The following is a 14,106-nucleotide window of genomic DNA, read 5'->3' on the forward strand; positions in this document are numbered from 1 at the left end:
CCTTGTTGATGATCTGTCTTGTTGATCTATTTCTGAGAGTAGGGTATTGAAGTCCCCCAGTACTATTGTACTGTGGTCTGAGTCTCCCTTTATGTTCCTTAACAAATCTTTTAAATAAACCAGTGCCCTGTAATCAGGTGCATATACATTGATGATTGTTATATGTTCCTGTTGAATTGATCCCTTCATCATTATATAGTGCCCCTCTTTGTCTCTCTTAACAGTTTTTGTGATAAAGTTTATGTTAACGTTTATGTTATGGGACAACATAATAGTGGCTACACCTGCTATTTTTTCATTTCTGTTGCCATGGTATATCTTTTTCCAGCCTTTCACTTTCAGCGTGTAGTAACTTTGCCCTGCCATTTGCCAAAGATATTTTCTAATATATGCTTTGAATTCCCCGTGATCTTTTGCTGTGAGGTTTCATTCGTTTACCTTCTTTCATATTGATGACCGTGTTTCTGTGTTTCTGTGTGCAACACATCTTCAAGCATCTTTTGCAGGGCTCGTCAAGTGGCGACAAATTCTTTCAATTTCTGTTTGCTACGAAAGGTAATTATTTCCCCATTATTCACAAATGAGAGCCTTGTAGAATATAATACTCTGGGCTGGTAGTTTTTCTCTCTTAGTACCTGGGCTATGTCTCGCCATTGCCTCCTAGCTTGTAGGTTTTCTGATGAGCAGTCTGCTGTGAGTCTAATTGGAGATCCTCTGAGAGTAATGTGATGTTTCTCTCTTGCACATTTTAGGATCTTTTCTTTACATTTCACTGTTGTGAGTTTAATTACAATGTGTTGTGGTGAAGATCTCTTTTGGTCATTTTTACTAGGGTTTCTATGAGCTTCCTGTACTAGGATGTCTCTGTCCTTCTCCAAACCTGGAAAGTTCTCTGCTAGTATCTCACTAAAAAGGCCTTCTAATCCTTTCACCCTCTCCATGCCTATAGGAACTCCTAGAACCTGAATGCTGGTTTTTTTTAATAGTATCCTGCATATTCCCGACAATATGTTTTAGATTTCTAATTTCCTCTTCTTTTCTTTGGTCTGACTGTATCCTTTCCTGTTCTCCGTCTTCTAAGTCCGATATTCTCTCTTCTGCTTCACCCATTCTGTTTTTAAGGCTCTCTAATATGTTTGTCATTTGATCTATTGAATTCTTCATTTCATTATGATTTCTCATCACTGTCACAGTTTCCTGTTCTACTAGTTGTTTAATTTCATTTTGATTTCTCCTTAATATTTCATTTTCGTGTGAGAGATTTTCTCTCTTGTCCATTAAGGATTTCTGTTGTTCAAAAATTTGTTTTTGAGAACTTCTTAATGTTCTTATCCATTTTTTGAGATCTGCTTCTTGCATTTCTTCTATCTCATCATCTTCATAATCTTGAATTTGGGTTTTTTTTTTCATTTGGGGCTTCATAGTGTCTTCCTTGTTCTTATTACCTCGGTTTTTGCATTGGCTGTTTGGCATATTGGAGATATTCTTTGGTTTCTTCACTGTGGTGCTTTTTCTTTTTATGCTATGACTCTAGATTAAGTGGACTGCTTTTTTTTTAAATTTATTTTTATTTATTTTATTTTATTTTTTATTTGACAGGCAGAGTGGACAGTGAGAGAGAGAGAGACAGTTGGTTCACCATCCAATGGCCGCCGCGGCCTGCGCGCTGCGGCTAGCACAGTGCGCTGATCTGATGGCAGCATCCAGGTACTTATCCTGGTCTCCAATGGGGTGCAGGGCCCAAGGACTTGGGCCATCCTCCACTGCACTCCCTGGCCACAGCAGAGAGCTGGCCTGGAAGAGGGGCAACTGGGACAGAATCCGGCATCCGGACCGGGACTAGAACCTAGTGTGCCAGCACCGCAAGGCGGAGGATTAGGCTAGTGAGTCCTGTTGCTGGCCTGGACTGTCTGTTTTTGATGGAGCCTTAGATGCTTGAGATGGGTGTGGCCTGAGAGCTCTGTTTGGTTCCTCAGGGTTAATGGTGTGCCAAAGGTGACACTCCCAGTTAGGTGTGGTAAATTTCACTCTCTTTCTTTCTTTTTTTTTTTTTGGTTCAAAAGGGAAGTAATTCCACACAGCTGAATGGAATTAGAGGTAGTTAGCTGCCAAATGATATACCCACAGGAGCCAGAGATCGGAAGTTCTTTCCCAAGGACCATACAGGGAATCTGTCCTGCCCTCAGTGTGGGCTCAAATTCTTCTGGCGTCTCCCACTAGGTTGCCAAGGTTACCGAATTGTAGCATCTCTGGAGAGTACTCATGTGAATTCTGTGAGTTCTCTCCCCCACTGTCTCTTTTTTCACAGTGTCAGTTCAGTAACACCACACATTCACTAGGTCCTAATCTCCTGTTATTTCACCGTCCCAGCGTCAGGTTTTTCTGCTAGGCTGAAGGCCGGTGCAGACCTGAGGTCACCCTGCTTATGACGTATGTCCAAGATGGCACCTGCTGTTTGTCTTGCTCACCTTTGAGAGGTTAGCAGAGAGAGGAAAACTCGTGTCCGTACCAGTCAGCTTTTTTATTTTTTTTTCTTCTCCCTTTCTCTTCTGGTTAGCTTGGTGAACTTTTCCCCCCGGGGGTCGTTCCCTCTAGTCTCCTCTTTCCGCTTACCTGCCGGTGTCTCGGGCTATTGAGGTTCGGCTCACCTCGTGTTCCAGCGCTGGTGTGTTGAGTCTGCTGCTGGCGTCCCAAACTGTGGGCTCCCATGCTCTCCACGCAGGTCCACTGTGAATCACTCGTTCTGGAAGAGTTTCTTCTGCTGTTTCTTCCCCTACTCTTCCTTGAACCTGCAGTATCTCCACTTTTATTAAACTGCTTCTCCCCAGACTATCAGTGTGCTCCCTTCCTATTCCGCCATCTTGACGCTCCCCCTATCTTTCACTTTTTTTTACTTATGTGAATTACAAAAATTTTACTTACGTATCTGGTGTCATGTGATGTTTAGATTCATGAATTTTTATATAAATGTAAAACCACAGTAAAAAGGTTTATCTCCTCAAGCAATGATCACTTATATATAGGTGACAACCTTTAAAACTTTCTAGTTTTTATCAAAATACAGTGTATTATTATCTTCCATCATTTTAGAATTTCCTTCATTAAAACTTCCTTCTCTCTAACTGGTACTTGTTAATTAACCTTTCCTCATCCCTCACACTTTGCTATCTACAGACTCTTGTGTCTAATATTTTACTCAAAATATATGAAGACAGCCATTTTGCATTCCACATATGAATTAGATCATGGGTACCGGTTTTCTGTGCTTGTCTGATAACAACTTCTAGCTTCATGCATGTTGATAATGACAGTTGAATCCATTTTTATAGTTGAGACATTTCATTGTACATGCATAGCTTTTTCATTTTTTAATATACCTTTTGGTCGTTTATCTTCTTTTGAAAATTATTCAATTTAGATCTGTTACCCACTAATTGGTTTACTCACAGCATTTTGATTTGGTTCATTTTTATTACTTTAAATTGGGTTTATTTATATTTTTATTAATCCCTTGTTATAGGTACACCATATATATTTTCCATATATTGTCTCTTCACCTGTTGATTGTTTCCTTTGACCTAAGAAGCTTTAATTTGGTGAAGTCCCACTTACCTGTTTTTGTTTCTTGTGCTTTTGGGGTCTGTTCCAAAAAATTGTTTTCCATTTCAGTGTCCTGAAATGTTTTTTTATGTTTTCTTTTGCTAGTTTAAGTTTGGAATCTTTATATAGCATAGTTATAGACTTAGTTAAATAACAGGTGTTTGACTATGAAGTACAGTTAAGATTTATTTCTTCTAAATGCAACCACTCTTTTTGATACCTGTTACATGATAGATCTAAGGCTTTAAGTGACTGCGGTGCAAATATTGTAACATGTATCTTGGTGCTTCTTCCACACAAATAGAACTTGTAAAAAATTTTTTAAAAATATTTTCACATTTAATTTCACCAAATTCAATTTTACTTACTAACAAATTATTATTTTTAAAGATCTTGGCCTTTTCTCCACCAAAACATTGGTAGAAGCTAACAATGAACATGTGGTAGAAGTGAGGACACAGTTGTTGCAACCAGCAGATGAAAACTGGGATCCCACTGGAACAAAAAAAATCTGGCGTTGTGAAAATAATAGATCTCATACTACAATTGCTAAGTATGCACAGTACCAGGCTTCTTCCTTCCAGGAATCACTGCGAGTAAGTTTTTAAATTTTTTTCCCTTTCACATAGTTTTAGTAGTGCATATTACTTGACTGTCTGTTTAGTGTATGCTGTTATGTTTTATAAATGCTGGTTATATTACTAAGCTTTAAAAATTTAAGCAAACATGGTTAATGTAAGGCATATGCTCTTGGGTTCATTCATTTATTTACTTGAAAGGCAGAAATGAGAGACAGAGAGATCTGACTCTGTTGTATCACTCCCCCCAAAAATACACAAGAGGCCAGAACTTCAGCTGGCTTTTCCATGTGGATAGAAGGGACCTATTTCCTTACCTGCTGTTTTCTAAGGGTGCACATTATCAGGAATCTGGATTACAAGTTAAGTAACCAAAAGTTAGAGCTGATATTCTGATGTGGCTTTTGGATGTCTCAAGCAATGTCTTCAGCAGTGCCTGTTTTTGCCACTCCTCATATTGGTAATAGAAAAATGAAATCTTCCTTATTTTTGGAATGTGTCTATTCACAGTGATGAACTAAGTATAAATTGCAACATGATGTGAAAGCAACTATCTAGATACCTCTAATGTTCATTCAACAAATGAAGACTTGTTGATTTTGTTCATATGAAATATACTTTTGTTTCATTCATAGACTTCTTATTAACTATGATTTCTTAAAGAATTGCAGCAAAGGTAAAAATTTGTGGAAATGTTTCATTTGCAAAACAAAACCCTAAACCAGATAACATCATAAAAAACCTGATGGAAAAAAATCAGAAATAAAATTCCCTAGTAGTTGTAAAAGTAGGAACTTATGAATTCTTGTACAAAATAAACAAACATCTACACAAATGCAGCCTCCAAATATATTTCTCCATCTATTTTGAATTAAGTTAATATTTCACCTTTTCTCTTTAAATTATGGGTTTGAATTACTGTATAACATTCCCATATAAAACATGCAGAAATATTACCTTCTTGTAAGGCTCTTGCTATTTATTATAAATGTTGTACATTCTTTAAAGATTTTTATTTATATTTGAAAGAGCTACTGAGCAAGACACAACAGACAGAGGAAGTCCTTCATACACTGGCACACTCCCAGGAAGGCTACAACTGTTACCTCTGTGCCAGGCTGAAGCCAGGAGCTTTTTCAGGGTCTCCCATGTGTATTGCAGAGTCCCAGGTACTTAAGCCATTTTCTGATGCCTCTCCCAGGCCGTTATTAGCAAGGGAATTGGAGCAGCCAATACACAAACCTGTGTCTATAATGGATGCTAGTGTCATAAGTGGCAGCCTTCCCTCTTCAACCTAACACTGGCCCAGTATTCTTTTTCATTTTTTAAAAGGTTTGTTTATTTATTTGAAAGAAAGAGTTACACACAAAGAGAGAGAAAGAGGCAAAGATGTGTTCTATCTGCTGATTCACTCCCCAGTATCTGCAGCCACTGAGGCTGGGCCAAGTCAAAACCCGGAACCAGTGAGTAGTGGGCATCCCCTATGGGTGCCAGTTCATCTCCCAGCTAATCCAGCTCTCTGCTATGGCCTGGGAAAGCAATAGAAGATGGCCCAAGTCCGTGGGCCCCTGCACCCATGTGGGAGACCAGAAGAAGCTCCTGGCTCCTGGCTTCGGATTGGTGCAGCTCCAGCCGTTGCAGCCATCTTGGGGAGTGAACCAGCAGATGGAAGACCTCTCTCTCTGTCTCTACCTCTCTCTGTAACTCTGTCTTTCAAATAAATAAAATAATATTTTTTAAAAGAAATACATGCTTTTGTCTTCACTTTCAATTCTGTTGGGTATATCTGAAGTGGAAATACTAGGTGGTTTTATTTTTATTTTTTTAAGATTTATTTATTTACTTGAAAGAGTTACACAGAGAGAGGAGAAAAAAAGAGAGAGAGAGAGAGAGAGAGGTCGGTCTTCCATCCGCTGGTTCACTCCCCACATGACCACAGTGGCCAGAGCTGTGCCAAGCTGAAGCCAGGAGCTTTTTCCAGGTCTCCGACATGGGTTCAGGAGCCCGAGGACTTGGGCCATCTTCTGCTGCCTTCCCAGGCCACAGCAGAGAGATGAATTGGAAGTGGAGCAGCTAGATCTCAAACCTGTGCCCATATGGGATGCCAGCTCTGCATGTGTCAGGTTTACCCGCTATGCTACAGCTCCAGCCATGAACTGCTAGTTTTTTTTTTTTTTTTTTTTTTTTTGACAGGCAGTGGACAGTGAGAGAGAGAGACAGAGAGAAAGGTCTTCCTTTGCCGTTGGTTCACCCTCCAATGGCCGCTGCGGCCGGCTCGCTGCGGCTAGCGCACTGTGCTGATCCAATGGCAGGAGCCAGGTGCTTCTCCTGGTCTCCCATGGGGTGCAGGGCCCAAGCACTGGGGCCATCCTCCACTGCACTCCCTGGCCACAGCAGAGAGCTGGCCTGGAAGAGGGGCAACTGGGACAGAATCCGGCGCCCCGACCGGGACTAGAACCCAGTGTGCCGGCGCCACAAGGTGGAGGATTAGCCTAGTGAGCCGCGGTGCCGGCTAAACTGCTAGGTTTTATGTTAATTATTTGCTTATTTTTTTAATAGGGACCACTATATCATTTTCACTGTGTCCATACCATTTTACATTCCCAATAGCACTTCTCAACAATTTGAATTTTCTTACATCCTCTCCAATAGTATTTGTTTACAAATATTGGGCATCTTCATTGGTGTGAACTGGGGTATCTTTGCTTTTGTTTGTATTTCCTTAACATTAATAGTATTGAGCATCTCTTCAACATGCTTATTAGCCATTGATATATCATCTTTGAGGAAATCTCTGGCAAATCCTTGTTTCAGTTTTCAGTTGTTTTATTGTTCAATTTTGGGGGTTCTTGTGTATATTGCAGATATTCTCTCTAGTGAATTCATGATTTCTGGACTTTGTATTCTATTTTAATGTTTTATCTATCTTTATGGCATTGTCATACTATTTTGTTAACTATAGCGCTGTAAATTTTACAATCAAGAAGTGTTAAAAGCACTGATATACCAATTCACATCAATGAAAAGATGCAGCATTTGTAAACAAAAACTGTTGGGAAGGATATTTTTCAGTTTGGGGTTCCATAAAATTAAATGTGAATTTTTAAGATTGATGGGTTTTTAAAGTTATACTCTGATGAAGATTATTTGTATCTATAGATTGCTTTTGGTAGTATTGATATCCTAACGTGTCATTTTCTAAACCATTAATTCTTGTTTTATTCTTAGTAAGAGGAAATGCGTTTAGTTTTTCTTGGAAATGACATTATTATGGGTTTCATTCTTGATTTTACTGTCTCTCTCACTGTCCACTCTGCCTGTCAAAAAAAAAAAAAAAAAAAGAAAGAAAGAAATTTACTTCTATTTCTGGTTTTTAAAGTCATCTTAAAAATTTTTTTTTTTTTTTGACAGGCAGAGTGGACAGTGGGAGAGAGAGACAGAGAGAAAGGTCTTCCTTTGCCGTTGGTTCACACTCCAGTGGCTGCCACGGTGCTGCGGCCTGCGCACTGCACTGATTCGATGGCAGGAGCCAGGTACTTATCCTGGTCTCCCATGGGGTGCAGGGCCCAAGCACTTGGGCCATCCTCCACTGCACTCTCTGGCCACAGCAGAGGGCTGGCCTGGAAGAGGGGCAACTGGGACAGAATCCGAACCCAGGGTGCCAGCGCAGCAAGGTGGAGGATTAGCCTAGTGAGCCGCGGCGCCGGCCCCATCTTAAATTTTTAAGGATGTTGAATTTTGTGAATTTCTTTTTCATCAATAAAAATGAACTTATGACTTTCTTCCTCCATTGTGTTAATGAATTAAAATTGATTGATTTTCAGCCTTGAAATGCCATACTTGAATTTTGGGAAAAATGTTTTACTTGTAGCATGGTGGTCTTTTTTTTTTTAACTTGTCTTACTTGATTCAGCTTGTAATATAAAAGTGTTTTTATATTAAAGATACTCATGTGTAGTTTTTTCTTGTAATGTCTTTGACTAGTGTATAGGAAAAACTGGCCTCCTTTAAGGAATTAGGAAGTTGTTTGCTCTTCAACTTGATGGAATTGGTTAAGAAATGTTTTTATTAGACCAAAAGGACAAATCTTCAAGATTTCTTAATTGAATGTTTTTACATGTAAATTCATTTTCCCCTAAGCTGTGTTAAGGTCATATTAGTGGCCTGTACTGTGGCTCAGTAGGCTAATCCTCCGTTCCAGTTGCCCCTCTTTCAGGCCAGCTCTCTGCTGTGGCCCTGGAGTGCAGTGGAGGATGGCCCAAGTGCTTGGGTGCTGCACCCGCATAGGAGACCAGGAGAAGCACCTGGCTCCTGCCTTTGGATCAGTGCAGTGCGCCAGCCGCAGTGGCCATTGAGGGGTGAACCAATGGCAAAAGAAGACCTTTCTTTCTGTTTCTCTTTCTCACTGTCCACTCTGCCTGTCCAAAATAAAAAAGAAGTGATATTAGCTAGTTTTAAGCTTCTTCATGATTAAACAAGGTTTTGGGGCTCTGCTGTCTGCCACCTGTCCTCTATTTCTTCTTGTACTCTTTTATTAAGATAATTTACTAACATGCAGTTCAATTATTTGTAGACCTGGATTCATCATTGTAATCAATTTCAGGTCATTTAATTATCTCCTGATGGAAGCCAATACTCATTTTCATGAGCTTATATTTCCTGTAACTCCCATAGTTGAAACATCTACTTAGCTGCTTTTTGAAATTATAGATTTTTGCGTAGAGTTGTCAACATAAGTGGAAAGATTTAATGGTTTCTATAGTGACTAGTCTCATTTTAGTATAGGATTTTCAAGGTTTATTAGTATTGTAGCACATATGAGTATTTTTAATATTTATAGCCATATATTTCATTGTATGAACAGATATGCCGTTTTTGTGAATCATCAACTGATTGGCATTTAGATGGTTTCTACTTTGTGTGTGTGTGTGTGTGTTTTTTTTTTTTTTTAAGATCTATTTTATTTATTTGAAAGAGTTTCAGGGAATAGAGTTAGAGAGAGAGAGAGGGGTGGGGGGAGACGTTTTCAATCTAGTTTCTCCCCAAATGATCAAAACTGTCAGAGCCGAGCTGATCTGGAGCCAGGAGCCAGGAGCTTCCTCCTGGTCTCCTACGACAGTGCAGGGGCACAAGGACTTGGACCATCTGCTATTGCTTTCCCAGGCCTTAACAGAGAGCTGGATAGGAAGTAGAACAACTGGGACTCAAACTGGTGTCCATATGGGATGCTGGCACTGCAGGTCAGGACTTTAACTTGCTTTGCCACAGCACCTGCCCCTTTTAGTTCCTCTTGATAATGCTTTTAGGAATACTTCTAAATATTTGTGGTAATGTGTCTTTTCATGAATTTAAGTTCTCTAAGAGGCCCAGGAGAAGAATTTCTAGGATGCATGATAAACTCATTTTTAATCCTCTTGAAGATCTGCCAGACTTCTTAAATGGTTGTACTATTTTAGATATCGAGTCTTTATTTGTAAGTGTCCTATTTTCTCTATATTGTTTCTAATATTCTGAGATATGAAATGATATCTAATTTTGATTTTAGTTTACATTTGTAACATGACTATTATACATCTTTTCATTGATATATTGTTCATTAGTACTTCATCATTAATAAAAGGTATTTAATTTATCTTTGCCTTGTTTAATTATTTTCATTATTCAGTTGTAAAAGTTATTCTTTGTGTGTATTATGAAAATTCCTGATGAAATTTTTTTTTTTATTTTTTATTTTTTGACAGGCAGAGTGGACAGTGAGAGAGAGAGACAGAGAGAAAGGTCTTCCTTTGCCGTTGGTTCACCCTCCAATGGCCGCCGCGGCCGGTGTGCTGCGGCCGGCGTACCGAGCTGATCCGATGGCAGGAGCCAGGAGTCAGGTGCTTTTCCTGGTCTCCCATGGGGTGCAGGGCCCAAGCACCTGGGCCATCCTCCACTGCACTCCCTGGCCACCGCAGAGGGCTGGCCTGGAAGAGGGGCAACCGGGAAAGAATCCGGCGCCCCGACCGGGACTAGAACCCGGTGTGCCGGCGCCGCTAGGCGGAGGATTAGCCTAGTGAGCTGCGGCGTGGCCCCTGATGAATTTTTATGTATAACTCTTTTCATTTTGATATTCATCTTTTCCCTTTTTTTATTGTGTCTTTTGAAGCAGAAAAGTTTTTATTTTCTTTGAGGATGATGTATTTGCCTTTTTTGTATATTTTATCAAATTGGTTAAAAATGCTGCCTGGTAGTTGCTCATTTTTCTAGTAGTATTTTATAGTCTTTATATTTAGTCATTGTATTATTATATTTAGGTTGATCCCTTTGAGTTAGTGCATTAGATTGTTATTCAACCATATTCTTTTACATGTAGTTTTTCAACTATTCTAGAGCCATTTCCCCATTCCATAATTTGAGAATTATCTTACAGAATAACACATTTTCATGCTTAACGTTAAATGTCCTTACTGAATCTGTGCAAATATTTTATGTAGAATTAATTCTCAAACCAGTGTGGTTCAGTCTGAGCAAAGTCAGGGTGACCAAAGGAAATCATATTGATAAATAGGGTATCTTCCTTTTGTGTTTGTATATCTCTGGGCAACATGTATGCAAATATATTCTCATGCTCTGCTACCTGACAGTTATAGTGAATATTAATAATTAGGTCCCTTCTTATCTTGTAGTTGATTTTTTCTTCACTACCCTCTTGTGTTTGGGGCAGTATCAACTGATTGTCTTTTTATAAAGTAGTTTTTTTTTTTTTAATAAAGAATAACAAAACAATGTGGTTTTCTGCTATAATAGAGAATAACTTCTTTTTTTTTCAAAAATTTTTTCCTGAAGATTGTGAGATTTCATGCTATTCTAGTTTTATGTTTTACTTCAGTCTCTTGATATTATTTTAAATGAAATTCATGAGTTTTCTTGGAGCAAATTTTGAAACAAAGAATGGGTATACTTTTGTAAAAATTAGTATGCTGCTCTGTTCATCACAGTAGTTTTTGTGACTGATAGAGGAGGTTGAATGCTATGCCTTCCTCAGTCTTTATTTAATGTGACCATTGAGGATGTTTTCTGTGCTTACAGAAGTATATTTCTAAAACATACACAAAACTGCATGTAAATGAATATGTTACTCAGCTTTATTGTAAGAATGATAGTCCTTCCAGAAACTGAGAAGGAATATTTTGCTTAAATTATAGGAAGAAAATGAGAAAAAAATACAACATAAAGACCTTTCAGATACTGAATCCACACCAACAGATAAGTAAGTAAATTCTAGCATACACTTAATACTTCTGTGTATAATATCTGGATTTAATAATATGTCTTTTTTTAAGTTCTGGAAGGAGAAGAAAAGGACCTTTTAAAACCATTAAATTTGGGACCAAGATTGATCTCTCTGATAACAAAAAGTAAGTCCTATTTCCATGAACTGAAGCAGAGACATAGTTTTGAGAATTGTCTGGTTTCCCATTCCATTCATTTCCAAGTCATTCTTTTCCTCTGTCCCTCCTTCCTTCCATCCCTTTCTTTCTATTCTTTATTTCCCCCTACATTGAAATGTAAATTTAGTCTAATATCCCTACTTATTGTGAATTATGTTTATAAGATGTTATAATCAGATTTTTTCTTTCTATTGAAGAACATATAAATATGAAAAACATAGTTTAATTTTCTAGGTTATTATAAATTGTTGATTATTTTCCTGATTTCTATTAGTTTTTTTTCTTCAGAAAAGTTAAACACTCAAGTATTAGTTATATCTGTAAAGGTAAAATATTTAACAAATTTAATTGCTTTTCTGATTGGATCAAATTTTGGGGTTATGTTAATTTGCAGTAATATTTGAAACTTGGTTTCAGTTTTGATTTGTCACTTTATTTCAGGTGGAAGTTGCAGTTACATGAGCTGACCAAACTTCCTGCTTTTGTACGTGTGGTATCAGCAGGAAATCTTCTAAGCCATGTTGGTCATACCATACTGGGAATGAATACAGTGCAGCTATATATGAAAGTTCCAGGGAGTCGGACACCAGGTGATTTTTATGAACTAATATCTTGTATTATTAAAAGAATAGAGTTGTCAAATACAAGTACATAGAATCAGTTTCATTTACTTTACAAAATAAGGTTAATAAAAATTCTTTTTCATAGGTAAAAGTGTTTATTCCTATAACTCAATTGACAGTGCTGTTTTCCCAGTTTGTTTTTAATGCTTTTTCTATATAAGGTGCTTCCAAAAGTTAATGGAAAATGAAATTAAAATGCTTGTTGTTTTGGCGTAAAATATTTAGAGGCTTCAAAATGTTCACGATGAGGCCAGTGTTGTGACACAACAAGGTAAGCACTGCTTGAAATGATAGCATCCTGTATCAGACTTCCAGTTTGAATCTTGGTTACTTTACCTCCAGTCCACTTCCTGCTAATGTACTTGGGAGGGGAGTTCATGATTGTTCAAGATTTTGGGCTCCAAGAGTCATTAGGGAGACTACCCTTCCTCCTGGCTTCAGCCTGGCCCATGTCTGGTTATTGGCAACCACTGTAGCATTCCTCAACAAATTGAAGGTTTTTTTCTTTCTCTGTGTGTCACTCAACCTTTGAAAAAATAAATGTTTTTTTAAGAATTCATGTAAATGTATTATGAAAAAGCTGTGCATAGATTTCAACATATTTTGGTAATAAAATAAAGTTAACTTTTCATTCCATGTATTCTTTAACTCTTAACTCTTTGACGTGCCTTTAGATATATAAAAAAAAAAAAAAACTGAGAAAATTTAAACTTGGAAAGGATCATTAAGTTCCATAATGAGTGAAAGAAGTTACGGCAGTAAGGTCTCATTCCATAGACCGTAAGATCATAAGATGATAATACAGTAATAAAAAAAAACACCATGAACTAATTTAACCTGTATAATAATTGTCATGTTAGCCTAGCAATTTGGAAACCTGCAGTCTGTGTCACAGTACCTGTATTCAAATCTCAGTCTGGTTCCTGACACTAGCTTCCTAGTAATCCATTTCCTGCCATTCATGGCCCCAGCCATTGAAGGCATTTGAATAGTAAACCAACAATGGGAGCTTCCTGTCTCAGATTCCTTCTCTGTCTGTCTAATTTGTTCTGTTGAAAACTTCCTAATAAAAGAATCAAGAAACTTTACTTTGGAGCATTAGCTAGTCAGTATTTTAGACTTTGTAAAGGTACTTTATTTAAAAACAGAAGAACTCATGAATATTTATTGTTGAAAATCAACAAATAAGCATAATTTTATGTCTATTAATGACAGTATTTCACTGAATAATGAAATTATTTGAGGATGGCGTAGCATTTTGTTTATTCCAAATTTGCTCTGGATATGTAAATGTGGTCTGTCATAAGATAATTCAAAATGCCCTTTTCTCTTGAATAGAAAACTGCTAAATAGCAATATCAGTCTATAAGCATAACTTCTTGACCTTCTTAATTCCTTGGAAGTTATTTATGGTATAATTCCATCATTTTTACCTAATATTTTTCCATTTGGATTTCATTGCAGTACAGAGTAAACCTTTCTGACTGAAAGTTATTTGTCAGTTTTGTAGACCCACAGCTGCACAAAATGGTTCTTGAAATATGAAAATTTTATCTGCCCTAGGACTGTTTTAGAATATGCCATTGGAATTATAGATTGATCACAGAAAGAATATAGTGCCAATGTTAGAAATAAGATTCCAATTTCTTATTTTTTTAAGATTTATGTATTTATTTAAAAGGCAGTGTTACACACAGAGAGAGGTTGAGAGATACTTTCTGTCCCTTGATTTGCTCCTCAAGTGGCTTCAACAACTCGAATTGGACTGATCTGAAGCTTCTTCTAGGTCTCCAGTTTGAATGACAGGGACCCAAGAACCTGGGACATCTTCTGTTCTTTCCAATGCTACGAAAAGCTGAATCAGAAATGGAGCAG

General features: G+C 37.7%; 1 protein-coding gene across 50 annotated transcripts in view; it reads left to right on the forward strand.

The window, feature by feature from the left end:
- LOC149119196 (histone demethylase UTY-like) overlaps positions 1-14,106 on the forward strand; it is a 218,001-nt gene that overhangs the window by 158,176 nt on the left and 45,719 nt on the right. For all 50 annotated transcript variants that reach the window (XR_016228587.1, XR_016228588.1, XM_089325006.1 and 47 more), the window contains 4 exons: positions 3,991-4,196; positions 11,363-11,427; positions 11,501-11,575; positions 12,050-12,198. Coding sequence is in view for 48 of the 50 variants with exons in the window: in XM_089325006.1 (XP_089181132.1) it covers positions 3,991-4,196; positions 11,363-11,427; positions 11,501-11,575; positions 12,050-12,198 (495 nt within the window). In the remaining 2 variants the exon portion in view is untranslated. The remainder of the gene's footprint in view (positions 1-3,990; positions 4,197-11,362; positions 11,428-11,500; positions 11,576-12,049; positions 12,199-14,106) is intronic.

Source organism: Oryctolagus cuniculus, chromosome Y (assembly GCF_051225735.1).
Source record: "Oryctolagus cuniculus isolate XC-2025 breed Fujian yellow rabbit chromosome Y, ASM5122573v1, whole genome shotgun sequence".
Lineage (NCBI taxonomy): Eukaryota > Metazoa > Chordata > Mammalia > Lagomorpha > Leporidae > Oryctolagus > Oryctolagus cuniculus.